The 27,262-nt window shown below is 51.3% G+C and overlaps 10 protein-coding genes across 10 annotated transcripts; 6 read left to right on the top strand and 4 right to left on the bottom strand.

Moving 5' to 3' along the window:
* Nucleotides 1-1,610: 1,610 nt before the first annotated feature.
* Nucleotides 1,611-3,462, top strand: IAR55_004252 (uncharacterized protein; the record flags this gene model as incomplete). The annotated part of the gene is made up of 6 exons (XM_066947352.1): nucleotides 1,611-2,071; nucleotides 2,144-2,294; nucleotides 2,378-2,602; nucleotides 2,664-2,992; nucleotides 3,057-3,124; nucleotides 3,203-3,462. The coding sequence occupies 6 exons, from the start codon at nucleotides 1,611-1,613 to the stop codon at nucleotides 3,460-3,462; spliced, it is 1,494 nt and encodes a 497-aa protein (XP_066801766.1).
* Nucleotides 3,463-3,928: 466 nt separating this feature from the next.
* On the bottom strand, nucleotides 3,929-5,377 carry IAR55_004251 (uncharacterized protein; the record flags this gene model as incomplete). Its single annotated transcript, XM_066947351.1, has 3 exons — nucleotides 3,929-4,756; nucleotides 4,852-5,083; nucleotides 5,202-5,377. The coding sequence occupies 3 exons, from the start codon at nucleotides 5,375-5,377 to the stop codon at nucleotides 3,929-3,931; spliced, it is 1,236 nt and encodes a 411-aa protein (XP_066801765.1).
* Nucleotides 5,378-5,696: 319 nt separating this feature from the next.
* Nucleotides 5,697-8,842, top strand: IAR55_004250 (uncharacterized protein; the record flags this gene model as incomplete). The annotated part of the gene is made up of 4 exons (XM_066947350.1): nucleotides 5,697-5,980; nucleotides 6,080-6,421; nucleotides 6,492-8,052; nucleotides 8,114-8,842. 4 exons carry the CDS (start codon nucleotides 5,697-5,699, stop codon nucleotides 8,840-8,842), a joined length of 2,916 nt encoding a protein of 971 aa, XP_066801764.1.
* A 525-nt stretch (nucleotides 8,843-9,367) lies between these two features.
* Nucleotides 9,368-10,875, top strand: IAR55_004249 (60S ribosomal protein eL31; the record flags this gene model as incomplete). The annotated part of the gene is made up of 5 exons (XM_066947349.1): nucleotides 9,368-9,370; nucleotides 9,702-9,725; nucleotides 10,227-10,320; nucleotides 10,435-10,661; nucleotides 10,840-10,875. 5 exons carry the CDS (start codon nucleotides 9,368-9,370, stop codon nucleotides 10,873-10,875), a joined length of 384 nt encoding a protein of 127 aa, XP_066801763.1.
* Nucleotides 10,876-11,173: 298 nt separating this feature from the next.
* On the bottom strand, nucleotides 11,174-13,754 carry IAR55_004248 (uncharacterized protein; the record flags this gene model as incomplete). The annotated part of the gene is made up of 15 exons (XM_066947348.1): nucleotides 11,174-11,260; nucleotides 11,333-11,396; nucleotides 11,466-11,542; nucleotides 11,611-11,637; nucleotides 11,699-11,770; nucleotides 11,828-11,851; nucleotides 11,916-12,045; nucleotides 12,112-12,302; nucleotides 12,392-12,513; nucleotides 12,575-12,587; nucleotides 12,671-12,765; nucleotides 12,979-13,039; nucleotides 13,110-13,342; nucleotides 13,433-13,544; nucleotides 13,641-13,754. 15 exons carry the CDS (start codon nucleotides 13,752-13,754, stop codon nucleotides 11,174-11,176), a joined length of 1,422 nt encoding a protein of 473 aa, XP_066801762.1.
* A 1,194-nt stretch (nucleotides 13,755-14,948) lies between these two features.
* IAR55_004247 (uncharacterized protein) lies at nucleotides 14,949-17,593 on the bottom strand (the record flags this gene model as incomplete). The annotated part of the gene is made up of 15 exons (XM_066947347.1): nucleotides 14,949-15,108; nucleotides 15,202-15,340; nucleotides 15,438-15,461; nucleotides 15,528-15,632; nucleotides 15,717-15,860; nucleotides 15,943-16,044; nucleotides 16,113-16,297; nucleotides 16,362-16,397; nucleotides 16,466-16,496; nucleotides 16,576-16,697; nucleotides 16,754-16,793; nucleotides 16,876-17,073; nucleotides 17,152-17,171; nucleotides 17,245-17,346; nucleotides 17,412-17,593. 15 exons carry the CDS (start codon nucleotides 17,591-17,593, stop codon nucleotides 14,949-14,951), a joined length of 1,590 nt encoding a protein of 529 aa, XP_066801761.1.
* A 1,016-nt stretch (nucleotides 17,594-18,609) lies between these two features.
* Nucleotides 18,610-20,782, top strand: IAR55_004246 (uncharacterized protein; the record flags this gene model as incomplete). The annotated part of the gene is made up of 9 exons (XM_066947346.1): nucleotides 18,610-18,850; nucleotides 18,918-18,936; nucleotides 19,005-19,189; nucleotides 19,280-19,410; nucleotides 19,487-19,545; nucleotides 19,618-19,839; nucleotides 19,906-20,141; nucleotides 20,200-20,360; nucleotides 20,465-20,782. The coding sequence occupies 9 exons, from the start codon at nucleotides 18,610-18,612 to the stop codon at nucleotides 20,780-20,782; spliced, it is 1,572 nt and encodes a 523-aa protein (XP_066801760.1).
* A 263-nt stretch (nucleotides 20,783-21,045) lies between these two features.
* On the top strand, nucleotides 21,046-22,430 carry IAR55_004245 (uncharacterized protein; the record flags this gene model as incomplete). The annotated part of the gene is made up of 5 exons (XM_066947345.1): nucleotides 21,046-21,141; nucleotides 21,211-21,315; nucleotides 21,414-21,493; nucleotides 21,544-21,551; nucleotides 21,697-22,430. 5 exons carry the CDS (start codon nucleotides 21,046-21,048, stop codon nucleotides 22,428-22,430), a joined length of 1,023 nt encoding a protein of 340 aa, XP_066801759.1.
* Nucleotides 22,431-22,544: 114 nt separating this feature from the next.
* IAR55_004244 (uncharacterized protein) lies at nucleotides 22,545-24,393 on the bottom strand (the record flags this gene model as incomplete). Its single annotated transcript, XM_066947344.1, has 5 exons — nucleotides 22,545-22,607; nucleotides 22,680-23,019; nucleotides 23,146-23,358; nucleotides 23,487-23,739; nucleotides 23,877-24,393. The coding sequence occupies 5 exons, from the start codon at nucleotides 24,391-24,393 to the stop codon at nucleotides 22,545-22,547; spliced, it is 1,386 nt and encodes a 461-aa protein (XP_066801758.1).
* Nucleotides 24,394-25,237: 844 nt separating this feature from the next.
* On the top strand, nucleotides 25,238-27,199 carry IAR55_004243 (uncharacterized protein; the record flags this gene model as incomplete). Its single annotated transcript, XM_066947343.1, has 6 exons — nucleotides 25,238-25,466; nucleotides 25,578-25,703; nucleotides 25,775-26,022; nucleotides 26,088-26,325; nucleotides 26,425-26,529; nucleotides 26,595-27,199. The coding sequence occupies 6 exons, from the start codon at nucleotides 25,238-25,240 to the stop codon at nucleotides 27,197-27,199; spliced, it is 1,551 nt and encodes a 516-aa protein (XP_066801757.1).
* Nucleotides 27,200-27,262: the final 63 nt, after the last annotated feature.

Genomic DNA, 27,262 nt, shown 5'->3' with positions numbered 1-27,262 from the left:
TGATTGTGGTCAAACTTGGGGGTCTTATTCAAGCAATGTAGCCATAAACGGTCACAATCACTCTTTCCGTGGAGGCTGCTTCTGAAGTCGTGCCACTGCTACTTGGGATACATCTAGTGGTCTCTGATTACCTCCTACCATCGGTGGTGAGCGGATACGATGAATAGGGGATGAGATGCCGGTAATCAGGATCCGAGACGAAGTGTGCGCTGACTGACTCACAATTGACTGTCAGGCTTCAGCGGGAGTAATTGCTATGTTGAACCTGGAAAGGATCGGACCCTCACCCGAATCAGTGACTAGCGTCGCATCATGACACAAAGTGGTCATGACTCCGACTATGTTCGACGTCCCCAAAACATGCAAGACTCGACACGGTAACGCCAAGGTAAGGTAGACGTGACGGAAATAGACTGTGCGACATATTCCTGTTACATAAACATCGATCGGTTGGAAGATCGCGCATTCTTTCTTTTTTGAGATTGCGGATCCGATCTTCAGGCAATAAGTGACTATCGGTGAGGTTGCTACAGTATTTTTTCACGAGATGCGCAAACAACACGACAAAGGGCTACTACTGTACTGGAGGCATGTCGCAACCGTATTGACCAGTCAGTGCCTTGTGTCTGAATCTCATAGGATCGAACGACGAGAGTGTACGAAGGACGACGCGACTGTTATCGACGAAAAGCGCGACTTGAGATTTGGGCATTAAACAGAACCAAAGTAAAAACAACAAAAAAAAAGGTTTTAACCTATTCTTGAGCCGAATTGAACAATCGTTCCCTGAGGAATGAGGGCAGAACTTGATTCCTGATCTCGTTGACTACATTCTCTCCCTCTCTCTTGGCCCCCAGTCTCTTCCCCTGCTCCTGATCACCCCTGCATCTGCAGTTACTACCGCTTGTCTCACCCCTTTCGATGTTCAGGCACAAGATGAACATTCCTCGTCTAACGGACATTCCTTGCCCCCCATACCTGCATCCATTGTTTGGATCTCGTCCATATAGACTCTGGTGGCTTCGTTTTTGTATTTCTTGTTGACGTTGATGACACTTCCGTCTTTTCACCTATGGGTGTCGACTGTCACCCCGAGCTGTCACCATCGGCCGTTCTTTGACCATGATACGGCGGACGGAAGAAATTCCCTTCATCCCATCGCTCTAGCACATGTTCGGAGAGGTAACGGCAGAACGTCGTCACGATCCTCTTGTTATGGATATAGGAACTTGAAGCAGAGTTCATCAGGACCCCTGGCACATCAACGTGTATGTGTACACTCGCGGTAAGAATGCTCCATGACTTCAGTTTAGCTTTGTTGGATTGAATGTGGATATCACGGACATTCAAGCTCCCATCTTCCGACGACTGTTGTGCAATCCTCCGCTTACATATTTATTGTGCTATCGCGTTCGCATTGCTTACTTTCCACGCGCTCTATCATCCTTCCGAGAATATATAGACAGATATAGAACTCACTCGAAAAAATCACCATCATCATGCCCTCAAGATCACCTTCAGGTTCTTCATCTGCTTCTCCATTTTTCACAGCGGCCGCTCAATTCACAAGACAATACAGACACAAGACTACCACTTTGTCACCTCCCAACATGCTGTATCGCGGTCTCACCATACTTTCAGTGACCTTTTTCCTCACAATCTACCTGACTTTGGTACGCGAAGCTACCCCCGGCAGCACCGCTTCATCCTACCTTTCTTTCCCTTACGCCTCATCATCCAGACCCACACCCGTCGATGTCTTTTCGGTACTCTCATCAACACCTCCTGGTCACGAAGAGTATTCTTGGACCGAAGGCGACGGCTCCGCCGGAGATTTCGTCACGGTAGGCAGTCCTGCCCATTTCATCCCCTTGGAGAATGAGGACATCGTCGACGTGAAAACAGGTGAGAAGCTCGTAGGTCCACTGAGCGGATCGACCTTCAACTTGGGTCTGTTGAAATTGCCTCGAGGGAGTAAATGGGGATATGTCGGTGTCGCCAGAGGACCGCACAGGAAGAGAGAACTGGTTATGGTCAACGGTAACCCCTCAGTGGAACATGTACTAGTCGCGTGAGTATCCTCTGTCACTTTTTGAACACCGGACAGTGATAATGGCGCTGACCTGCGCGTGTTTATTCACAGCTTTGGGTTAAACATCACATCAGAAGGGAAATTGCATGTCGTCTCTCCGGCGCAAACGATAGATATCCCGATGGCACCCAAGGCAGGTTGTTTGCCCACCAAGCACTTTGTCGCCACGTACGGTGCCGAAGACCCTAGACTGTTCTGGACCGTAAGTCTTTTCTCACAAACTGTACACGGGAGTTGAGACCCACCCGTGACTAATACTCCTCTTGCTCTTCTCTACCCCGATAGGACGCCGGAACACCTGCACTCATCATGGCTAGATACTCCGATGCGCTGGATACCTGTCGATCTTTGGGATTCATGCCTGACCTGAGAGACAAGTTCGGGCCATTAGCCGATGCCTTGGCCCCAGGAGAGGGAGTGGTCGATTATCAATCCATACCAAAGATTCCCGGTGCGGCAAACAACCTCGAATTGGTCAGGGCTCAAGGTCAAGCGAATGTTGAGAAGAACGTAAGTGATTATCACTCAGATACTACGCGATTGTCTGACCTGGACTTGTTTTGTTCTTCAGTGGGTCGGTTTCTATCCCGGCGCAATAGCAGATGGAAAGACCATCCACCCTCACGTGCAATACAACTTTGCTCCCTCCCTCACGCTTGAACCGGTCGAGGTGAACTCTCGTCGGATTCTCTACCAAGACGTCATCCTTCCCCCACAACTCGACACCAGGAAATGTGTTCAGGATGCTCATTTCTCTTGGGAGCCCAGAAAGATCCATCAGGCCAGTCCATTGTACCGCTTGACGCTGTGTGAGAGGGGCATGGGATGTGTCGCGGGAGAGGATAACACGGTCCTGTTCGGTATGGCCCATACGCAAAGAAGCCCTACACACTATGGCAAGTGAGTATCGAAGTATCGAAGTATCGATTGACAAGCACGGATTTCAATGCTGATGAGCCTGCAGATTCATCGCCACTTTCAACGTCAGTGCGCCACACAATGTCATCTCTGTTGGTCCTCGATTCTCGATGAGTGAGTGACAGTCCCAGTTCCTAGGAAAGCAGTGGACAATATGCTCGAGTATTGACCCTGATCGTTCCTCCACTCTAGATGGACTCAGTGACGATCAGATCAATTACGCTTTGACCATGGTTCCTATCGAAGACGGCGATCTCGACCCATCAATACCACAGAAGAGACTCCCCCAAACGCACTTACCATCCCATTTCTTCTTGGACGACAAGCTGCTCATCACCCTCGGACATCGGGATAGAGCCATGACCAGCGTGATGACAACGGTCAGAGACGTGTTGGGGAGACAAAAGATCTGTCCGAGACCGACACCACAGATCGTGGACGAGTTGCAGTAGGTCTGATCGGGAGTTGATATCATGTAATAATGGCCTGGAGGCTATTGGGCACAAACATGGTGCTTGAGAAGTAGATCAGACGAGTGCGCGGTCGTTTTGGCGAGCGGAACGCCATTCTCGTCCGACGTCTGCCTCATGGAATAGTGTATCTTCAGCGGACAATCTGCAGTGTTTTTCGTGTTCACATTCTATTTCTCTCTAATTCTGGGCCCCGAGATTTCGTCTATACAACATAGAGTATAGGTGCGAGATATTGTATGCATTTTGACAAGGAGTCAAATTGGGGGACGTGAGAATTCGATTCAGCGTGATTCGGCCGTCGACGTCGAATCTCCGTCCCCACCTTCACAATCTCTACGTCATTCTACTGTGTTGAACATCTGTCTAAATCGGCCCAAAACGTCTCCTCCTCTAGATATGCTTGGTTCCAATTCGATAGGCTGCGTGAAAACTCCGACTCAACCTCTCAAGCCGCCGCCACCCAATCGTCCTTCACCCTCTCTGCAAACTTGAAGAACTTGGCCATGCCTACGGCAGCTTCCACATGTCCTTCGGGATCTTCGGACTCTTCAGGATGAGCGATCCCCACACCCCATAGTCCATCCACTCTCTCCCCATCCAAACGGAAACCCGAAGAATGAGAATCAAATCGTATCTCCTCGTCTATTCTCCTCTCGGCACTGTCACCACTACCACTACCACTACCGAGATATAGTTCCGGATAAGGTGATCGTGAATAACCAATGGCGTAGATGATATGGGTGCACCCCGGAAGATGTTCTTTATAAACTCTTGCTTCTCCTTCTCGATCATATGGAAGTTCTATCTGACGTAATATTTCCTCTTGTCGCTGTCGCTCTTCTTGAGGTGCTTGTGGTTGGTGTGAATCGGTCGGGAGCATCACTCTCTTCGCCCATTTTGCTGTCGAGCCCTTCAACCCCGTATTGTCAAAGACGATCCCATCCTCTCTATATTCCGCAAATTTGATCTCCCGTCTCTTGAAATTCAAAATCCTTAGATCTCGTTTCCCTTCCTGTATCGTCTCGTACAAGTTCCGACAACACAAGACACCGGAATGTGAGTTACCTATGACAGCGATGGTTGACTGTCTGTCGGACGGGAAGAGGGATGGGAGAGTGGACTTGACCATGGTTTGATCAAGGTCAAGTATAGCGAGGCTCGGGTTGTAGGGGAGGTGTAGGTCGGACTGGATGGGGTGGGAACCGGTGCATAGGAATAGTCGAGGGGCGATCAGTGGAGGTTGATTTGATATCTTCACTGTCCACACAGAGTTCTGAGTTGCGAATCAGCCTTTGACCATCTTAAGCTGAGACGCTGTACACAGGCTTAACGAGCAAAAGAAAGCTCTGAAGGGGTCACTACACTCACATCTAAGCGAGCCTCTTTCACTTCGGCTTTGCATTTCGCCACTCCTTCCAAGTCCAAAACCCCATCGACCAACAGTTCTACCAAATCGCCGGCCAAGCTTAATTGACATGTGTCTTCCCGATCGATCTTCTCCATCTCGTCAAGTGCGTTCGGGTGAGTGGCAGCGTCGATGATCTTGCAACAGGTCGGAGAAGAGCGGACCGCATCGAGGTAAATCCCCACTTTTGTATTTCTGCGGCATTGGCAAGACGATCAGTCCAACGGTTCCAGCGGCCTCGAAACACCAAGCGGCGCAGTGGAAAGCGTTGCTTGGCGGGCCGCTTCGATCATCGGAAAAGCGTAGAACTCACGATGAGATCTCTCGATACAGCTCGTTCAACCTTCCGCCGCCGAACGTCCTATCGACCCACAAGATCGAGGTCAAACCACCATCGAGAAGACTGACGATCGTCGCGAGACCTCCAGGTCCGGCACCGACGACAATGGCATTGTAGCTTCGTCCGTCGCCTACGCTGCTGTCTGTCATCTTATCGACTGGGAATCGAGCGACGCTTTTGTTTAGAGAGATGAGAGTCAACGATGCAATGCATATTGGCAGTGCTGTGTTTTATGGCATGGTCTACAAAAGTCTCAGAGATTGCAATTGCAATGAAGTCATGACCCGTTCAATAGGAAACAAAAGATCCCAACATCAAAGAAAAGTGTCACGTGACATTTACCGACAACAACCGCCAGAGTATACAATCAATTCCCGGCCCTTTAAATGTCTCACTGTCGTCTTGTTGTTGCGTTGAACATCAACTCATCTTCGATAAGCAGACGTGACACTCTCCACCTGCTCCACGATGGCTCGGCCTCCATCACCTCATAGGGATGATGGATCCTCATGGGGCGGGTCACACGACCGTGAACGACATTCATCTGCCATTCATGATGCGAGAGACTGGGATCGCAGGAGACCTCCCCATCCGCCTCCGCCTACCTATCCTTACTCGAGCAGACGAAGTCGGAGTCCGCCCACGAGAAGAGATAGGGACAGGGATGTACGCAGTCCGGAAGCTCGAGCCAGAGCTACTTCGGGAGGTGGTGGCGGAGGGGGTGTGAGTAGCTCCACTTACAGATCTGGCGAGTGAGTATCCGTGAGACCGTCATCATCTGTGCTCAATTATCCTCTGTCGTGCCAACGACGTCTTCTGTGTGTGTGACTAATTGTTTTTCGTTCTTCAAGTCACTATGAGGACGATACCGAACCAGGACAGATCGTCCCCTTTTCGCGAGATTATCCTCCACACCGCAACCGTTCGCCTGAACGCTTCGCACCACCAGCCCGTACCTCATCCACCTCATCAGCATACCACGGTCCGAGCTCTTCCACACGACCTGTTCCCCGATCAGACCTCCCTCTACCTCCTCATCCACACTCTACGAGAAAGGTGTCTGTAGACAGACTTCCTGCTACGTCGACCTCTCGATCACATTCACCAGTTCAGCGCACGGGTGTCCAGTCACCTGTTACTTCTTTCGAGCCTACTTCGGGTTCTGTCGCCGGCGCTCTGGAAGTGTTCACGAGGTGAGCCAATGGCATAGCGGACAGACTCTGTGCTGCAGGATAGCTTGCTGATGTAGACACATTGCTTTAGGGCTATGCGTGATACGATCATCTCCCACTCAGACCGGGATATCGCTCACAAACACTTTACTGCTCTGGCAAAATTTCCTCACACCAATCCAACATCACCCCACTTCGAAGAAGCCGAACGCAGAGTCCGTCAAGCGGAGAAAGTCCTACACGACCAGATGACGGCACTTGAAGCTTCTTTCAACGAAGTCTTGAGGAGAACTGTCGGAAAGCCTGGTGTGATAGCCGAGGGTGATGTGTCAGGCTTGGAATTAGATGGGTTGAAGGAGCGGTTGAAGCGACTGGAAGATCTTAGCCCCGGTGTGACAGCACCGCTAAGTGGTGGGCAACCGAATCAATTGCCTAAGTCATCCTCAGAAACAGGTGTACCTCCTCAACCATCGCCAATCATCGGTGGAGCGGACCAGATAACGACTGACACTTCGGATCGTGTGGAAGACGGAGGTGTACAACAGCCGACGAAACGAGGAAAGCTTCGAGCGATGCTGCAAGATATCATCGAACGACTTTCAGCTGTAGAAGGCGAAAAGGAGTCGCTGGAATATCGCTGCGAGGAGCTGGAGAATGTGATCTCCCTGAAAGAAAGCGACGAAGCGATGAGCAGAGATCAAGGCATTCACACCTGGGAGGAATTAGCAGAAAGACGAGATCCAGAGAGGAGACTAGCGAGGAAGAGGAAGGCTCGTGAGGAGGCGGAGGAAAACGACTTGCGCGCTGAGCGAGGCACATCAATGGCTGTAGCGGTTCAAGCGATGACCGCGTCTGTTCCCACACCTAGTTCGGCGGCGACGACAACAAATGCGCCGACGAACAGCACAGGAACAGCGACACCTGAGGCTCTGCCTATCGATCCACGCATCGCCAAAATCATAACAGCCCTCCACAAGGAGTCTTTAGGGCTACGTCAGGAGATCGCACAACTAAAAGAGAGATCATCTCAGTCATTACCATCGACTACATCAATGCCACCTGACAGTAGTGCGATAACTCAGCAAGTCGACCAGCTACAAAGTGACTTGCTGAAAGTAACAGACATCGTCAAGGCCATTCGTGAAGGACAAGAGGCAGAGAAGACCGTTGACGTCCCGGCTCTCTCGACCGACATCACGTCCATAAGGGAGCAGATAATACGAATAGATAAAGAATTGGCCGCCCAGCATGAAAAGGAAGTCAGTCGGGCTCTTTTGTACAGTCACATATCAACGGGCATCTCGGATCTCTCAAACCTCATCCAACGAACGCGTAATGACCACAAACAATTGAAGGAGGAGAGGGAGCAGGCGAAAAAGAACGAAGTCTCTCGCGCTCAAAGCTTGGACGAAATGAAGACCCATTTCCAGATGCTCGTGAATGACTTGAAGGTGGAGCGCGAACAGCGAGATGCGGACAAAGCAGCTTCGGAGTCACAGGTTGCAGAATTGAGAACGGAAATTCAGCACCTGCGAGAAGGTATGCAGGAAATGATCAACGGGAGAGAAGCTTGGACCAGAGAAGTGATGACCGCATGTCTGACGACGGTCAAGGAGGAAATGATGGAAGAGTACGCTCAGATCGCATTCCGGGTGAGTGCAGACTTTCACCACCATGTCCAGCTGGTGGACGCTGATTCGTAATGGTGAACAGGAACTGAAGAAGATCGTCGACAAGAAAGTTGCCCAAAGGGCTCCAAATGCCAGTGGTCCTAGTCGAGGAGCTTCTGAGGGTGTGACAAGCGCTTCTGCGTCTCCCACCGTGCCACCTGCGAACACTTTGCCGGCATCAGCAGCTCCATTGCAAGATGAAACGGCAGTGTCTGCGACGGGACCGACTCTTGCTGCCTCATCTGCGGCGCTTCAGGATGTCACAGTACCACTAAATGATACGACTACCGGCCAGACTCCGGACGCACATGCGAGCCATTCCTCTCTGACCTCTAGACTTGAGGCGCCTATCGCCTCTACTCCTGTTTCCCAGGCATCGTTGGCTTCTAGACTCGACAACGTTTCCAGTTCTTTAGCACCTCAGGAACCATCTATGGCAGCAAGACTTGATCACGCCAACGCCAATACCAACGCCCCATTAACCCATAAGATTACGCTCAAATTCCCCTCTGGAGCGAACAGCTACCCGGCGCCTGTGCCTCCCACAGCCCCTTCTCACCCACTCGCTGCGCGTCTGTCTAACCCCAACGTCTCCCCTTCTGGGCCAGCGGGACCATCAGCCCGACCTACCTTGTCCGAGAGAATGACCAGCAATGACAGCGCGAGCTCTCTCAGGGCGAGGATCACGCCGAACCCGACTGCCGAGGAGATGTTGCTGAATGGGGGTCACTTGCCGATGATCAATCAGCTCGGGCAAGGGGACCAATCATGAGTTACGGAGGAGACGTTTCAAAGTCAGCCATGTATCAGGATAGATGTACGTTGATGACCGTGAAAGGATGATGGATGAGAACGTTCACATCTGTATGTATGTTTACGAGTATGGAAGGCAAAATCACGTCGGTGAGCGGCGATGTGTGCAATCGGAATCGCGACGGATAGGAAGTAGACAGAGAAACAATGTCGCAATGTCGCAGGCGTCGGAGATAAATCCAGCTCACAAAACCCTTAAAGCCGACGGCCAGAAAGTGCCACATCCTTGCCTTTCTCTCTGGGTTTTCCCAATTCTCCGCTGATTCCCACCATAGTGGATTAATTTATCCTCACTGTAGCTCTACCAATGGGCTCACCTCGTTGCTCACTGGCTCTGGACCACGCTTGCATCTGCTACACTCACTCACTCTGTGCTGTCTCTGGTCGTGAGGGTTTGCTGTCTTGATCGAATTCGTCAGGTTCCAACTTTCTCCTCCTCCTCCTCTCATCCGTCAAACACAAACAAAACATCGAGGTCGAAAAGATGGTGAGTGGTCCACCTATCATGGATGGAGAGCGTACAGGTCCGGATAGACGGAGCAGACGGAGAAAGAGGAATTTTCATCGACCAGGATATGGAAGGGAATGTGTGGTCGTAAAGACGACCTTGATCGGTGGTGTTAGGGTGTTAAGGCAATGGGTATTGGGTATCGGGAGTGGTGGATCGATAGAAAGTCCATGGGGAAGACGAGGTGGACGCCGAGATTGCGGACATGATGGATGATACCCTACCCTCACCTCGACGATTTTTGGATCTTGTTGGGGTCAAGTTCAAATGAGGACAAGATGCTGACTTGCAATCTTCTCAACTCAATCAGGCTCCCACCACCAAGGAACGAAAGGTTAGCTTCATCGAGTCTTCCCATCATCGTTACGCATTTCAGTGGAAGAAGAGAGAAAGGAAGGAGATATGAGGGCTTGTGCTGCTGCTGGTCATTGACGAGGGGAGGGGCCAAACGGAGGGCGTTACAGACCGGCATGGACGAGAGATGGTGGGACGAGTCGGCATAGGACCTGGGATAGGACTGGATTGGATGGATGAGGATCGATAGCCTGGATCACAGGATGGAGGGATAGGGGGACGTGGACAGTGTATACTCGTACACCTACTCCGCTTCTCCATTCATCGTTAGGACGTCCTCATCCTCATCCTCTTTTCTCCTTGTATCCTATAGCCTTCTCCCACTACTCCCGCCCTGCCCTACTGCGTCTTGTCTCGTCTCGTCTCGCTTGTCCTCCTCCCGAGGCAATACTCTGCAGCCAGCACTCACATCTTTTTATCTTTCGTCTCAACCGGTATCTCTGTACAACATGCTAACAATCTCAACTAAACTTCCCTGCAGACCCGAACCCCCCGATCGGCCCTCCACGATGTCGTGACCCGGGAGTACACCATTCACCTCCACAAGCGAGTGCACGACTTGTCATTCAAGAAGAGTAAGTGGTTTTTTCCTCCTAGCAGTCATAACAGATATGTCAGATTCGGCAGATCAAGAGCAATGCTGATCATTGGATCGATTTTTTTTTCCTTATTTTTTTTTCCTCTCGCAGAGGCTCCCAAGGCCATCAAGTCCATCGTCGAGTTCGCTCAAAAGTCAATGGGCGTGAACGACGTCCGAATCTCCCCGGGACTCAACCAGGCCGTCTGGGCACGAGGTATCCGATCCCCTCCTCGACGAATCCGAGTCCGACTCGAGAGGAAGAGGAACGACGACGAGGGCGCCAAGGAGAAGTTGTACGTTCTTGCGAGTGTCGTCGAGGGCGTTACCAGCTTCAAGGTGAGTTGAGTCCAGCCCAGCTCACATCCATCACAAACGAAATATCTTGGCCATGCCACCTACGGAAGAATGTTCGGTCGAGCCGGGACCGGGATGGGATGGGAAGCGAGACGATGGATCTGTTCTGTTCAGAAGAGCGAAGAGCAAATATTGACGATCCTTCTTGAATCGTTCACAGGGCCTTCAGACCGTCGTCGTTGAGGGTGACGAGTAAAGGTATCTCGGTGCTCTAGCATGCATTGGATCATACATTGAGGAGTGAGGCGGGACGCGGGACGGGACGACTTTGTAGTCTAGGAGCAGGTCATGACATCGATTTTCTCTCACATCTTTCTCTCTCTCCCGCGATCTCGATATCGCAAGTTGTGTTCCGGGCTGAGATCGCAACAGTAAAGCAAAGCAATGCAATGCAAGGACTGATGCATGGCCGGACAATCTAAGGTGTTGGAGGAATGAGAAAACAGGATATTACACTACGCTACCGACAAGCTCGTGGCGCTACAACCTCCATTCTAGTAAGATGGTAAAGATGGCTCGACTACGCCTATCCGAGCTTTTGCCATACCCCTTATGAGTTCCGCGATCCATTTACCATCGACCTGAAAGGAAAAATTAGCACATGAACATCAGCCTCAATGCGAAGTAGGAATACCTTGCGGCTTGAAACTCACTGTTATTCTTGAAGAATGGAAATCTTCACCCTGACCTATAGCCCACCCGTCCGGTCGTCTCCATCTATCCCACAGGATCTCGTCAGCATCTGCACCTCAAACAAGAGACGACCAGCTCTGGCTCATGACTCACTTATCAGGGGTGAAGGTCTCGTTATAGTGAACTGCGTGGTATTCGTGTCCCATCATCTCTGACAGGATCGCGTAGTCCTGTGAATCGACTGTCAGCTTCAGTCGCGTTCGGACTACAGCTCAGGAAGGGGACATGGCCCACTCACTCTTGCAAAGCCGGTCATAGCCATGATCTTCGAGCAAATTGGTATCAGTCGTCCGAGATCTATTGAGAAGGATGAAATGAGAACGCACTTCTATGACAGCGCTGCCTGGTTTCATCCATAATTGATGACTAAGGCCGTTACCATGCACACCCATCATGATCTACATTGCTTGATCAGCTCGGTCAACGACCCATGGGGTAAAGGCCGAAGCACTCACATCAGCTTTCAGAGCGAGGCAGAACTATCAATCCACGAATCATCAGCGTCCATGTCCCGTGCGAACGAGGGTGAGACATGTCGCTTACCTGATCCGTTCGATGTAAAGTCTCCATCTGTGCGTTGTGGAACTCGATAACACCTTCCCTATCCAATTTGATCATCTCATTCATCAAGTCCTTCGCATCGTGATCAACGAGTCGTCTGCCGGTCAATTGCCTAATGGAAGCGATCGAGATTGCACCTCAGACGATGTCCTCACGCGCACCTGGGCAAGCCGCTCACCGGTTGATATAGACTACTACAGGCACTTTGGGATCTTCTCTTTCCACCTTGCATCCCTCAGCCATCACCAATCTCTTGATCTGATTTCGTAACGGATCCATCCATGTGGTTGGCACTTCCAACAGCGGCAGATCGGCATTCGCCTTGTTCCAGTATTTGACGTCTTGACCTATTCTGTGAGCTGCCCATCTCTGTGAAAGACAGGTGATCCATCAGCTATGCTCCTGGGGTGCGGAAAGCCCGGGTATCATCAGGCGACCTGATGGAAGGCGGTACGCACATCGGCAATGGCGATCTTGTCGAACAGAAAAGTCATCTGACTCTTCTCGCGATCTTCGAATATGGACGTATCTTCCACGCGAGTTTCGGGGAGGACGGCTTGTTGGAACCAAGTGGTGATGCCTGTGCAAGCGGACTCATCAATACGGCTTTGTGCGACGGATGCGGTGCTGTAAGGTCTCACGGGCTTTATCTCGCTAGAAGGGAGGGTCATCAATGCACCCGCGTCAGCTCAGCTCTGCCAAGGTATACCATAGCCAGTGGGGATTGAAGTGCTCACCCAGTGCGGACCCTCCGCTCGATACATGATTCTCGTGGGGAGTTCTGTCTCGCCAGCCGAAGTCACGACACGCCATGCGCCAAGGAACATCTCACCTGAAGCGGAAAGACCGCGTCAGCCAATGGTCAGTGACAATGTCGGAACATATCGAAAAGTACTGACCGACTATGGTGGACAAAGGGGTACGTCGACAACGGTCAATCACGCATTCTTCCGGAACGTCGAAGAAGGGTATGAGAAAATGCTTACTGACTGTAAAAGGAAGTTGGACGCATCAGCGAAGCTCCTGACATGGAGACGATACTTACAGTGGAAATAATGATTCAAGAACGAGCTCTGTGTTCCTTCCTTGATATCATTGAAGAACATCTGGGTAGAGTACGTATGATCATCGTTTCAGCCGAGCCCAACAGTCTGTCCAGTCCGATCCTATACTCACGCTAATCCCAGTTTTTCGAACTGCTGCTTTCCTCAATAGTCTCCTCTCCTTCGCTTCTTCCGGCGTGACGACCATCAACCTATCTTCCAGAGCCGCATGATGGTTGTGATACTTGTCATCCGGATCGGACAGTCCACTCAAGATGGCGGATATTCCTCCGGGCGGCAAGGCATCAGGATTCGAGGTGACGATCAGGAATGTCCCGTTCGTCAGATAGAGATTGTGGAAGTAGTCTGCGGACGAAAAGCGAAAAGGGTGGACGAGGACGAGGATGTCAGCAAGCCCGACCACGATATACAGAAGGAACAGAGAGGAGTGCTCACTGAATCCCGCGACACCGTTTATCCACTCGGTCTCGGGATACTCAGCTTCTGGTATATATAGCTTCGGCTTGGCTTTGTGCGAGGCAGGTAAGAGCTTTCCGACTCCCAGTCGCTGGATAATGGAAGGAAGCCACAAGTCAGCATCACCAGCTCTCGCTTGACTACCAAGTGGTCTCCACTTCCGATCAGATCCCTTTGCCCCACGCACCCCTATGTGTTGGTTGATCTCATATTTGTCGTTGTAGCTGGCATGTCCGAAGAACATGAACACGAGAAGCGTGATCCCCAGCGGTATCGCTATCCTCAGTGGGAGGGGCGGCATATTGGGTGAAAACAGTCAAGGCAAACGATGAGGTGTGAGAGGGTGAGATGTGTCGTCGTCTTTCTGATGGTCTGACCCGATCTTTCCCTGTGATAAAGCCAACGCGTTCCGTACAGACGGTCGAGGCGACAGCTGATTATGCACAGAGAAGACACAACAAGACCGCGACGACGCCGACGAGCGATTGCCGGGTGATGAGCCGCGATCTGATCTGTCCGATGGTGATGCGAGCGAAAAGAGATGGCAAGTGCAACACAAGGGTCTTGGATCTATGAGAGTCTATGTTGGGATTGAGAGACGATGCTACGATGCAAGACAAGGGTGAAATCTGCCATCTCCCTTGTCATGTCCAAGATGTCATGCACGAGTAATCATTAGTACTCGAGTACTGTCGCGCATCACAAACACATCTCAGGCACGGTTCAGCAGCCAGTGGTTCAAAAGTGATCCAATCTTCTCTGTTTTACTCCCGTCACCTGCGAGAGAGAGGGTCATTTGTAATAGACCAAGGGCAGATGCACCGAAATACATGGTGACATTCTCTATCTACTATCATACACGAACAGATCAAACCTGAAGTGCGTGGAAGCGGGTCCAAGTCAGCGAGGAGGTTTCTTTACTGTCGCACAACAGGTAAACGTATGGGGAGAGGTGGGGGATCAGAATAAATGACATCGATCAATGCCCGAGAGCTCTGAAACAGCCTTCTAGTTGATGTTTAGGTGAAGTATGTTCATCTTGAAATGTAAAAGGGGGCCGGAGTGGGTGAGGATAAGAGAGAGGGATCACTCACGATGCGACACTGCATGACTGGTTTGACTCTGTTGCAGAGAGAGGTGGAGAGAGCGAAGAGACAATTGAATCGAGTTGAGTTCAGAGTTGTTCTCTTTTTTTTTTTTTTTTTTGGGTTTTGGAACGGTAATTTTGGTGGGGGCTTCATATGTGAGGGACCGTGGGAAAGTGTGATTGATTCCGCACGCGTTCTGACCATTCAATCACACTTCAGGCTATCTACTCTTTCTATCTGGACCAACCACTGAATACACGAAGCCTGAAGCCCAGCGTGCAAGATACCCTACAACTGAGGCAGACGATAGATAGTGCTGGATGTACTCCAGACAGTGTACAACTCCCACAACATCTCCGAGACAATTTCGCTACCTTTTCCCCGCTCCTTCACCCGCGCCACACCGACTAGACCACTGGAAGCACGTGGACGTTGGTTCTACCAGCTTTCACATCCTCTCCTTCCAATTTCGAATCCGGACCTGAATCACCAGCAGTATCTTCCAGACCGGGAGTGGCTGCTTCCTGCTCGACTACATCGTCCTGAGAGACACGGTAGTTACGAGGTCTGTGAACGGGAACACATACGGTCAGCAAGGTCGACAGGACGATCGTGGACCACACACGGCCGGATATGTCAGGGGACTGATTGGACACTTGCCTGATGATCTTGACGTCGTAAATCCTCATGGTGGTGATGACGAGACCACAAGTGACCCATAGTGCACAGCTGACCGGCCATCCGTACCTGTAATGAGGAGCTTGGCTGGCTGGCCAAATCAGGACGTTTGCCCAAGCATCTAAAAGATGGACAGTCGTTTATCAGTCCCGAGTCCACTACAGCATACGACTTGGTTTTTTGTGGGCCATGACCTCAAACGATGGTGGTCCACTCACTGATGGCATAGTAGAGACTGATACCTGTAGATGACATACAGTTTGTCAGCGTTCGATTTGGCAAAAGGCGAAAAATCGATTAAAACGTACAAATACCGATAATGAGCGCTCTCTGCTCCGCATCACGAGGGAGCATATCACTCATCCATGCCCAAAGACATGGTCCACTAGCATTCGTGATATACAGGATGAAGTCTGGAGCGTCGCACACCATGTCAGCTCCACATTGCATCCTCAAATTTTTGTTCTGTCCATCGGATTTGGTGCGACTCGACTCACAGCTGTAGTATTTCGCGCCGATGGGCACGTTCCAGATACTCATGATTATGGCGGGGGGGAAACCGATGATACATTGAGTGAGCAGCATCAACCAACGAGTCTTGAAAATATCAGAGCCGAAGGCGAAGAACCAGACAGCCGCGACTGGAAAAGAGTGTTTTCAGTCAGATTAGGCAAGTGACCGGGGGGGAGAAACCCTCCAAGTATGAAGCATTCGCCTACTCACTTTGCATCGCATAGCCACCGAGGGGAATCGCATTGAGCTGGGTGATACCCCATACTTTGGATCCGTCGGGATTCTTCAGTGATCTGAGCCAGAGTTGGAAATCTGACCATCCGTGAGCAACCTCGCTCGTCAACACCTACTCAATCTTCCTGGAAGCATGTGATACGCACAAGAGTTCCCCGAAGGCGCAATCAACATGCCGACATAGATCCAGATCATCATGTACAGGATTGGGTTCTTGAGCGTTCGAAGGGCACAAGGTATGTTGATAGGATTCGGCGAAACACGCTTGACCCGATTCAGTCGAGCTCGAGCGATCTCGTGGTCTTTTGGTTTCAACCAGAATGCCCATGGGCTGGAAAAAAAGATACATTGTCAGCGATGAGTCCTTCATGTCAGTCGGTGCAGAGAGTACTTACTTTGGCTTGCTGGGGAAATCCGGGAGCATGAAAGGACTGTAATGGATCAGAGTACATCAGCAACAGGACCGGGCGAAGTCTTTCCGGATCTCTACGACACATACCCGCAGATTGCGACGACAATGGTCATGATACCTGAATCACTCGTACTATCAGTTACGTGGTTCTCGAAGAATCGTGGGAGAATGTTCTCCACGGATCCCTCAGCACTCACAGTTGATGATGAAGGTCCATTGCCATCCAGCAATCCCGTGCGAGCCTTCCAGACTCGTGTGGATGGCAGTCTGAAGCGCACCGGACAACATCCCACCTAGTGCTTGGCAGGAGTGATAGAATCTGAAGCAACCGTTCGTCAACGAAAGTGAAATCATTTTTTGATTAGGTCAACATACCCGATCCTCTTAGCCATCTCAGTGGGAGTGTACCACGTCACTGATCACCGTTCAATCCATCGTCGAATCAGTGACCATTCCGCGTCTGACGCCTCCCTTGAGGGAAGACCACGACAACTCACTGAGTAAAGTGACAGTACCGGGATAAGCCGAGCTCTCCGCAATGCCAATAAAAGCTCTCAAGACATAGATCTGTTTGGCGGATTTGCAAGCGGCGATACAGCCCGTCAAGATTCCCCAGCAGAGCTCGAGACCTGATAACCATAAAGAAGGACGGAATCGGGTGATCATCACCTGAGATGGGATCAAGAAGATACAATCTGTGTATTTGATTCAAGAAACTCCTGATTAGCCCAATCTGTGCGACAGGATTTGGCGAGGAAGGATCGGTAGCTCACATCCGACGTTGAAATAGGTACTACAGTTGCAAGAATCAGACGTCAGTGTGCCACTTTGCGGCGCACTTGCATGACAGATCCACTGTCACTCACGTAAAGTAGTTCAATTCGTTCCCTTTGAGATTGAGATCATCGCTCATTCCGGAGACATAGGCGGTGTTGATATTGGTCTGATCCAGATACTTGATGACTTGGCTGTTTGGCGTTAGGTACACAAATCAGCTCATCGCCCCTCGTCCCCCAACTTCAGGATGACATACGAGATACAACCGAATGTCAAGAGGAACACGTCCAATTTGAACAAGAACCATTTCTCCTCTCTCGTCTTCTGATGTTCGACCACGGCCTGTGGATCCAAGCTGGCCGGTCGAAGGATATTCAGTCCCTCAGGATCGGTATAAGCGATCGATTGATCGTGCTCTTTGTTCTTTGTCCAGAACATCTTGTGTCGTGGTTTGGTAGAGTCTTCCACCGTCTTTGTGGTTGATGTCTGAAACTGATGCAGACAGTCGTCACGGTGGCTGCTGAGAGCATGAGCATATTATATATGAGCGACCTTGATGTCGCCCACATAGCCGCCGAGGACTGCAGGCCTGAGGCCTTATCTGACTGCGACCTGCTTATCGCGAAACGATCTTCTACCGATCGGCCAATTCCGTCTCAACTGTCGGGAATCAGCACATCTGAACGCCCAGGAGACAATACAATGAGCTCATTTGTCTTCGCACTAGTGCACCTCTCTCCAAAGCAAGGGCCCAGCGAGGAGGCACGAGCTCTGTGTTGCAGCATGAGCAGGAGGAAAGCTTCTCTCGATTAATTGTACGCGCAGTTGTACCTTATTACAGGACAGGGTGCGGAGTGAGCAGGAGTCAGGAAGGGGCGTGAATGGGATGAGATGATGAGTGAACCAGGTACCGAAATAATCGCGTTAGTACCAAACCATGAATGCCAAGCCCACGCCATCAACCACTGATAGAAAGCGGAACCCACGGGAACTGGTTCCCGACTTCTGTCGCTACCCGCTCTGCTTCTGCTATGTGTGGGAAACTGAGGCTTTCAGAAAGCATCGTGGGAACCCGTTCTGTAGTCCGTCATGTACCCCGTGTGACCACGGCTGTCGGACACCCATCGCGCCGGATGGTGGCCATCTGAGAGTCGACGTGTCGACGTGTGCAGCACTCGTGTGACACGGTGTGGTGTGTTCAACTTGATCGGCGGATCAATGGCGGAGGGAGATCACCGATAGGAGATGTCCGCGCGTCTAGAGATCGATGATGAACGAGGGGCGTGTTTCGTTCGTGACCAGATAGAGAGGAGCATATGCACGCGTACGATACAGAGACGCCTTGCTCAAGTCCATCTCTCTTCGAGACGTCGTGAACGACCTTCTTACTTTCGTTGTCACTACACAGACATTCAGCCATACCTCACAGCTGCAACCGCAGAAACAGAAATACAATGTCCACCTTCCCTCAACCATGGATCTCCACCGTGTCGCATTGGCAAGCGACGAATCGAGGTCCCACCTCTCTCTACTTGCACAATAGCAAAGCGACCCCACCCGCTTCTGCCGATGTGGTGATCATAGGTGCCGGTATGGCAGGTAGCGCTCTGTCGTATTTCCTCACGAGACCTGGAGCTTATGGGGAAGGGAAGAAGATAGTCTGTGTGGAGGCCAAGGACGTCGGTAGTGGCGCGAGTGAGTGCTGGAATCTCTCCGCCAGTCACTCTTATCCGAAACAGAGGGCTGATGTCGTGTTATTCAGGTGGACGAAATGGAGGACAGTGAGTTTATTGTACAAGGACTCAGCTTCGCTGTGCGATCCCCCCCTGATTGACCATGTGGACCTCAGCATCGGACCCAAAACATACTACAAATGGGATCTCCTCATGCAGCCTTACCCTATCGGGATGGGATGTTCCGAAGAAGAAGCCACACGGGTGATGCAGAACGAGCGGGACAATCTCGACCTGATCGAATCAGTCATCAAGAAGGAGAACTTGGACGTCGACTTCTGGCGAGGCGAGTTGTTGGAGAGTGAGTGGCGTTGCGTTTTGATGGCACCACGACTCGGTTTGATGGACGCGACTTGGCAAGATAAACGGACCTGACGTGGTACTATCACAGCTCACCATTCGAAAGAGCAGACGGAGCTGAGCAAGATACAATATGCGGCTTGGATGAAAGCTCGCCAAGCACTCGGATTGGATCCGGAGGGAGATACCAAGTTTGTCGATGATCCTGCCGAGGCTGAAAAGGTGGGTACCCATACGTGACGATAAAGCCAGTTGTACAAGTACAGACATTGACACTCCGGGCTCTTCTCTGCGTCAGCTTTCCCGATTCAAAGGTGTGACTTCCGTTCATATCCGCCCAGGTGGCAGTGTCCATTCGTACGTCTGCGTCACCCATCTCCCTTTCTTACATCAAGTATCTGCGACTGAGTCGGGGTAACACCATCGCAGACACAAGCTATGCACTGCTCTCATGCGTTTGGCAATCGAGACAAAACACAGCTACTTCGCCTTTTACTCCTGGACGCCTGTCTCTGGCTTCCCTCGGGAGACAAAAGACGGGAAGTGGATCGTCAGGACTTCCAAGGGTGATATCGTCACCGAACGAGTCATCATGTGCACCAATGCACATACACCCAATTTCTTCTCCGAAGATGATCCTCTTCATACCCAGTAAGCTTATGACCCGTTGGTCGAACGTCAGAATGGAGTTCAGTCTGATCTGGTTTGATCTCGTAGTATTCAACCCATCCGAGGTCAATGTGCATTGATCACGCCACCACCGACATATTCGGGTGCTCAATCGTTCACGAACACATACAATATGATCGACGAGCATTACCTCGTCCAGACGCCCATGGGAGGGATCATCCTCGGTGGTGGTCTACACGCCATGATCAGGGAGGGGAAGTGTAAGCTCGAAGACAGTCTGGGACAGATCGACGATAGTGGGGTCGATCCTGCTCAAACCGAACGTATGTCCAGTGACGAACACAGTATGAAACAAGCTTGAAAGCTGAATCAAGTCTTCAGATTTGGGCAGTTTCATGAAGGACAACTTTATTGAGTGGGGTCCGGAAGGATATGGTGAAGGTCTGACACGTACTTGGACGGGTATTCTGAGCGTTGTCAAAGATTGGGTTCCGCTCGTTGGAGAAGTACCTGGGAAGGAAGGCGTCTCCCTCGTCGCAGGGGTGAGTTCGTCGTTCTTGATTCTTCCACTAGCTTCGAGAGTAGGATGGGCCTGACCTGACCGTCCCTCACCTTTGCCCTTGCCCTTGCCCTCACCCTCTCTCAGTTCGCAGGTCATGGGATGTCACGAATCTTCGCCGTCGCAAGAGGTTATGCGGATACCCTGAAAACAGGAGTATGGGACGATAGACTCCTTCCGAGATCGTTCGAGTTGACGGCAGAAAGGATACAAAGGACTGTAGACGCTCAAAAGGCGTTCGAAGCGCGAACTGGGACGACGGCAAAGATGATCAGTGGACATCTTGTCAAGGAGACGGAACCGGCCACAGGTATGGTGGAGACCACGTTGAGCGCGGTATCGGTTGATCAGGTGGATACGGAACCAGATATGGAGACTGCTGCAGAGATTGTGGTCGGAGCGTAGTAGCAGGACAAGTAGTTCTGTCATTCGTATCGCAGATGTAGAGTACCTGATAGGTTCGAATGGTGAAAGAGTGATGATTGCAGATATGATTTGATCGGCTGTGATTGCGTCGCAGCCGAAAGAGCCCTTGTCGGCCTTTACCGAGTTCCGTCTGCTCGGATATGGGGGATGAAGGAGCATGTTATCTTTCCGCTCTCTTTTCTGTCTGATCATCTTCCTCTTCCATCCGCTTCATGACCCCAAGCATATAGATCAACTCCGAGATGACGATCAGCAACACGCCCAAGGTCCTCTTCTTGGACAGTATCAAGCTAGCGACCGGTCAGCTCAAAGCGTTCAACAAGGTCGCGACCGTCATCGTATGTCGTTCTGCTCGTTCCCATGTCCTTCGTCCCCAATTCCGTACTGACTCCCCATCCCTTCCACAGCCCAACACCAGTACGAATAGGGAGGAGTTCATCTCAGACCTGAGCACCAAGTACAAGGATGTTTCGGGAATCTATCGTCATTTCAAGGCTTCCGAATCTATCAGAGTGAGTCGTGTTTCCCCTCCGGACGAGATCCGCACAGCTATACCTGCCGGAGCTTGTGAGCGGATGTCTGATGTCTGATTCTGCTTCTGATAACATAGATAACCGGTCGATTCGATGAAGAGCTGGTCTCGAAACTCCCTCTTAAACTCAAGTTTATCGCTCACAATGGAGCTGGATAGTGAGTCGGTATGAATCTACAACATATTCTGGTAGCTGATATCGTCTCAGTGACCAGAGTCAGTTTCCACCCCGGCATGAAAAGCGGTAGCATTGCTGACGTCTGTCTGGTCCTCCTCGACGACTAAAATCTCGGTCCCTTCAATCTATTCGACATCCAAATCTTCTCACACAACTACCTCAATCGCTTGTTCCCCAACTCAGTCGACATTCCCTCGTGTACCGCCCGTGGCATCCAGGTGTCAAACGTCCCCACCGCTGTCGACGACGCCACGGCTGACACGGCCATGTTCCTTCTCATCGGTGCACTGCGACAATTCTCGCTGGCCCTCTCCCACGCCAAAGCGGGTACCTTCAACTCCAAGATCCCATTGTCGCACGATCCCAAGGGGAAAGTGCTTGGTATTGTCGGTATGGGAGGGATTGGCAGTGCCTTGGCACGCAGAGCGAAACCGTTCGGCATGACTGTCCAATATCACAATAGAAGCAGGGTATCTCCTGAGAAGGAACAGGAAATGGGGGTGACCTATGTCGAGAGTCTCGACGAACTGTTATCCACCTCGGATGTCATATCGCTCAATCTTCCATTGAACGCCAAGACAAAACATCTCATCTCCGATTCCGCTTTCGCAAAGATGAAACCCTCCGCGGTACTCATCAACACCGCTCGTGGACCCATCGTTGATGAGGCTGCTCTCGTGCGAGCTCTGCAAGAGGACAAGATCGCAGGATGCGGATTGGACGTGTACGAGGATGAACCGAAGATCACGCCCGCGCTGCTGAAACACCCCAAGGCTCTGTGTTTGCCTCATGTCGGGACGGTGACGGTGGAAACTCAGACGGAAATGGAGGCAGTCTGTCTGAGGAACCTGGAACATGGCTTGGTCAAGGGAAAGATGGGATTCGTTGTCGCTGAACAGGCCCAACTACTGCAGTAGTATTGTTAGATGTCATTAGAATCATAGACGGATATGCAGATTTTTGGATTGTCATGTTGTATGGCAAGGACTTGAACCATTTTTCTGCATCGGCTCCACACTGCTTTTGTCCGCTCAACCGCAAATGTCCATGATCAGACGGACGAACATCTTGATGCAATCCATATAGTCGACGATCTAGTAAGCGATCGTTCGTCAGTCAGTTGTATATGGAACCGCAGAAATTCGTCATGACGAAGAATGGCTCACCTCCACCCTTTCATCTGGCATCGTGTTGTACTTCCCTCCAGGCCCGCAAACGATCCCCTCCATCCCCAACTTGGTATACAAATGGCCCGCGTCCGATCCGAAGAAACACTGAGGCGCCAAAGCCCCCGTCGGTTGTTTCTCCCCCGGACGGACTTGCTCGTACATCTCATTGATTCTCTGGACGATATATGCGTCTTTGGGGACTTCGAAAGACGGCATGCCGTCCGCGTATTCAAACAGGATATCATATTCGAGTTCGGGAAAGCTTTTTCGAGTTTCGGAGCAGCATTGGTCGAGAGCGGATCGGACGTCTTCAGGAGTTTGTCCAGGTCCAAAACGGCTGTTCATCGAGGGGCTTAGCAATATGCTCAATGACGGCACAGACAGATCGAGGACTCCAAAGACCAGGATATCGTATCAGAGCAAGGGAGAGACTAAAGCTTGGGATAGGAATGCTGGCACTTACGCTGCCCCTCTGACAATTGCGAAATCCGCCACCTGAGGCGGACGCCAATCCGCCATCTCACGACCCAATCCTGCTCGCACCACACCCACATGACATCGATTGCACGCCTCTACATCTTGATTCTTCGCGTTGGGGAAAGTGAGCGCTGTGAGCCGAGGTATCAAGTCTGTCGCGGCTAGCAGCGCGTCTGTCGCATCTTCTCTTTTGCTCATACTATCGTAAGATTCAGTCAGCATTCGTCCTCAGTCATTCCGATAAGTGACAAAGATCTGTCACCACCATGGAGACCGACCGCCAAGCTACCCAGCAGACTCGACTCGACTCGACTCAACTCAACTCACTGTCTTGTCACACCAGTCAACTCTATCCTGAAAATCTGACTCTCGGCATGCATAGTGATAGCTTTCAGATCGCTCGGCTCGCAATTAACAAAGTAATCCGCATCGCTACACACCCCTTGCTCGATGAGCGCGGCGGTACCGACCCCTCCCTGGAGTTCGCCGACGACGTAGGTGAGCGTAACGTCGCCCCGAGGTTGCCATCCGCTTTTGAGGAGTGTTTGGACCGCGCAGAAGTATGCGGCACAACCGGATTCTGCGGACGGGCGACAGACGTTTGGTCAGCTCGACATGCATCTCAAGGAAGAAGGTATAATACGGTATGATATGGTAGGAGATCAGAAGAATACGAGGGAGAAGAGAGGAATTCAGTGAGCGAATGTCTACACTCACTCATGTTCGACACGCCAATACCATAGATCATACCATCTCTTATCAATCCTCCCCACGGATCTACCGTCCATCCTTCCGTCACTGGATTTGTGTCCAGGTGACCATTGAACAACAGATTCTTCCCTTTGCCCTTTCCTTTCCCTTTCCAAACACCCACCGCATTCTGTCTGGCTCCTTCATCGAATTTGTACAGTTGCGAATCGAGACCTATCGACTTCATGATCTCGGCCATGTGGGCGGTAGCATGCAGTTCACCGTCGGTTTTGCTGTACGATTTAATCTGGATGATCTTCTGGAGGACTGCTAGACATTCTTCCGTCGATGGCTCGGGGATGGTCGATTCCGTCGTCATCCTGCTGCCGTTGCCCTTGCTGCTTATTTCGGATGCAGTGGTCGTGACTGAGGGTGAACCGACGATGCTAGAGGTAGCCTGAGAGAATCTCGCCGATATAGTGATGGACCGTGTCGATCTTTGGTCGTCTCCCTCCTCGTCACTTGTCAGCGGTTCGAGGTACATGCTTGCGCTGTCACGAGTGTTTGTTATCGCTCAGCACGCAGCACAAGTAGAACAATGATATCGCTCATGTCACTCCTCCGACTAAGCCGACGTTGAATGTTTGACCGGGGTACAGCACGGAATCTTACGTCCGTCGCTCCCGTACACTGGCCTCCCCTGACCTGATCGGCCAATACAGAACCCTCCTGTCTACAATACATTATTCCCGTGAGCACAAATGGTTCGGACTTGCCCCATCTGGGATTCAGTAGTATCCTAGCGATAAGAGTTGCAGCCCCATCCAATCCTTTCGGACAACGCCTACATTCCAGCATTTTAGCGTCCGCGATTTTCACGGAGATCACCGGCGAGAGTGGACGAAGGGGACGACTGATTACTACTCTGCGAACAATAATATACTGCGAGCCCGCATCAGCGGAGCTTGAGACGAATGCGCTAGGCTAGACAAATGATCATGTGCGGCGAAAGTATCTCGACGAGTCCGATCCGAAAACCATAGGGCGGGCACACCCCGAAGAAAAGGCAGCCCATTCCCAACTCGGACCCATCCATGGGAACTCGGGTCGGACGAAGGAGCCTAGCTCATGTTCATGTTTGTGTTCATGCTGTTCAAGATAAGGTGTTTTGGTCGGGTCGGCCGGCGGACGGACTTGTGTGTCGGGCGATTCTCATGAAGATAGGATATCGTTCACGATCGGAAAATCGAATCCTACCTGATACGGGAGTGGGAGACCTGTAATATATGAACATCTATCTGACTTGACTCGTGATCATTTCTGAAATTTCTCAGACTGTCGAAGAGCCTCTAAGAGTGACCTGACTGCACGACAAGACAATCATTACGATGACAGAATACGTCGATAAAGAGAAATCTCTCTCGGTCCCCAACACCGCTGTCCTCGACATCGATGTCGTGGACGGTATAGTTGACGAGGGCTACGACATTTACGCGAAGAACGCCGGTGTCTTCGGGCATCGAACTCCGGAACAACAGATGGAATGGGAGAAGAAGAGTAAGCGGATCGCTGGGAAGTTTGATCTCTACCTTTTGGCAATGATGTGCTTCTTGGTCGGTGAGTGCAGTGTCCGTGTATTTTGTACAGCGGTACACCTTGTAGTGTCAGTGGTGCCTTTCGAACAATGTTGCTGATGGTATCTTACGCATGGACCTCATCGTGAGCTAGGTGTCAACTATATCGACAAGGCTGCACTTGCCTGGGCCGTACTCTTTGGCTTCAGGACAGATCTCCATCTGGTCGGGAAGGAGTATTCCTGGGTCAGTTCCATGTTCTACTTTGGTTATCTTGCAGGTGAGTCGGTTTCTCACTTCAGCTCAGAGACTGGGATGCCACAGACTGACGATATTCATGTATTGATGCAGGCCAAGTCCCCTCCTTCTACGCCACCGCCCGTCTCCCACTTGCCAAGGTGATCTCCATCACCTGTATGCTCTGGGGTGCTCTCATGCTCGCCACGATGGGATGCAAGAATTTCAGTCAGATGATGGCCGTTCGATTCCTGCTCGGTTTCACTGAAGCTCCGCTGGTGCCTTCCTTGATCAGCTATACCGCGCTCTTCTACACCAAGAAGGAGAACGCGTCAAGGACCTTGATCTGGGGAGCTATGCAGGTGAGCGAAAACTTCCTCGGACGTCAGTCTTTTTCAAACTGATCTCACCTAACTCTTCTGTATAGGGCACATTCTACCTCGTCTTCACACTTGTCGCCTACGGGCTTGGCCATATCAAGAACGACGCTCTCAAGCAATGGGCGTGGATCTACCTCGTTCTCGGTCTCATCTCCTTCGTCCTCGGTGTCGGATGGTGGTTCTTGCCCGACACGCCTATCCAGGCCAAGTTCTTGACCGAAGAGGAGAAGGTCATCGCGGTGGAGAGAGTCGCGGAGAACATGACTGGAACCAAGGGACAGACTAGTGAGTGTACACGGCTAGTCTCTCACACGACATGTATACGAAAGGGATAGGCCGGGTGTCAAAATGAGATCTTTGTGTTGACTGTCAAATCCGGTCCAGTCCAAATGTACCAGGTCTGGGATGCGCTCAAAGACCCCATGTACTACCTCTCGATTCTCTATGTCTTCTTCGCGATGGTCCCCAACGGTCTTTCCAGTTTCAATAGTGAGTCGGATGTTGTTGGCTCTCTGTGTTTGTGTGTGAATTTAACGCATCCCGCACTTGATCAGCCCTTGTCATCTCGTCATTCGGATTCAACCAATTCAACACACTTCTCGCTGGTCTTCCCTCGTCCATCGTCTCTGCCGGAAGCTTGATCGCATGGGGTATCGCGGCACGCAAGTTCGGCGGACTTCGAACACTCGGTATGGTCCTCCCCTTGATCCCTGCCATCGCCGGAATCTCCGCTGTGTACGCCACGACCTACGGCAACCATCCGAAATGGGGACGAGCGTTCTGTTACTGGCTCATCAACTCTTATGCCGTCACTTGGCCATTCTTCCAAGCGCATATCGGCGTCAACTTCGCCGGTCATACCAAGCGAGCCTTCGTCTACGGTTCAGTCCTGGTAGTCTTCTCAGCAGCCAACATTGTCGGCCCATTCATCTTCCCTGCTGGAAATAGCAATTACTCTTCGGCACTGGCGATCATCGTCGTCTTCTTCTGCGTACAAGCCGTCATTGCTGTGGTCATGCGTCTGTATATGCTATGGCACAATCGACGAAAGGATAGACTCTTCGGTCAGGTCGATCGAAAGGCAGAGATGGAAGGTGCTCTGGAAGGTCTCCAAGACAAGACGGATAAGGAGAACACTGCTTTCCGATATGTCTATTAGGTGGCGATGGGACAAGGTGGAGTGGTCATAGTTGTCAATGGTATCGTCAGTGGAGGACAGGGT

This window comes from Kwoniella newhampshirensis, chromosome 8, assembly GCF_039105145.1.
Source record: "Kwoniella newhampshirensis strain CBS 13917 chromosome 8, whole genome shotgun sequence".
Lineage (NCBI taxonomy): Eukaryota > Fungi > Basidiomycota > Tremellomycetes > Tremellales > Cryptococcaceae > Kwoniella > Kwoniella newhampshirensis.
This window is presented reverse-complemented; position numbering and strand designations above follow the sequence as displayed.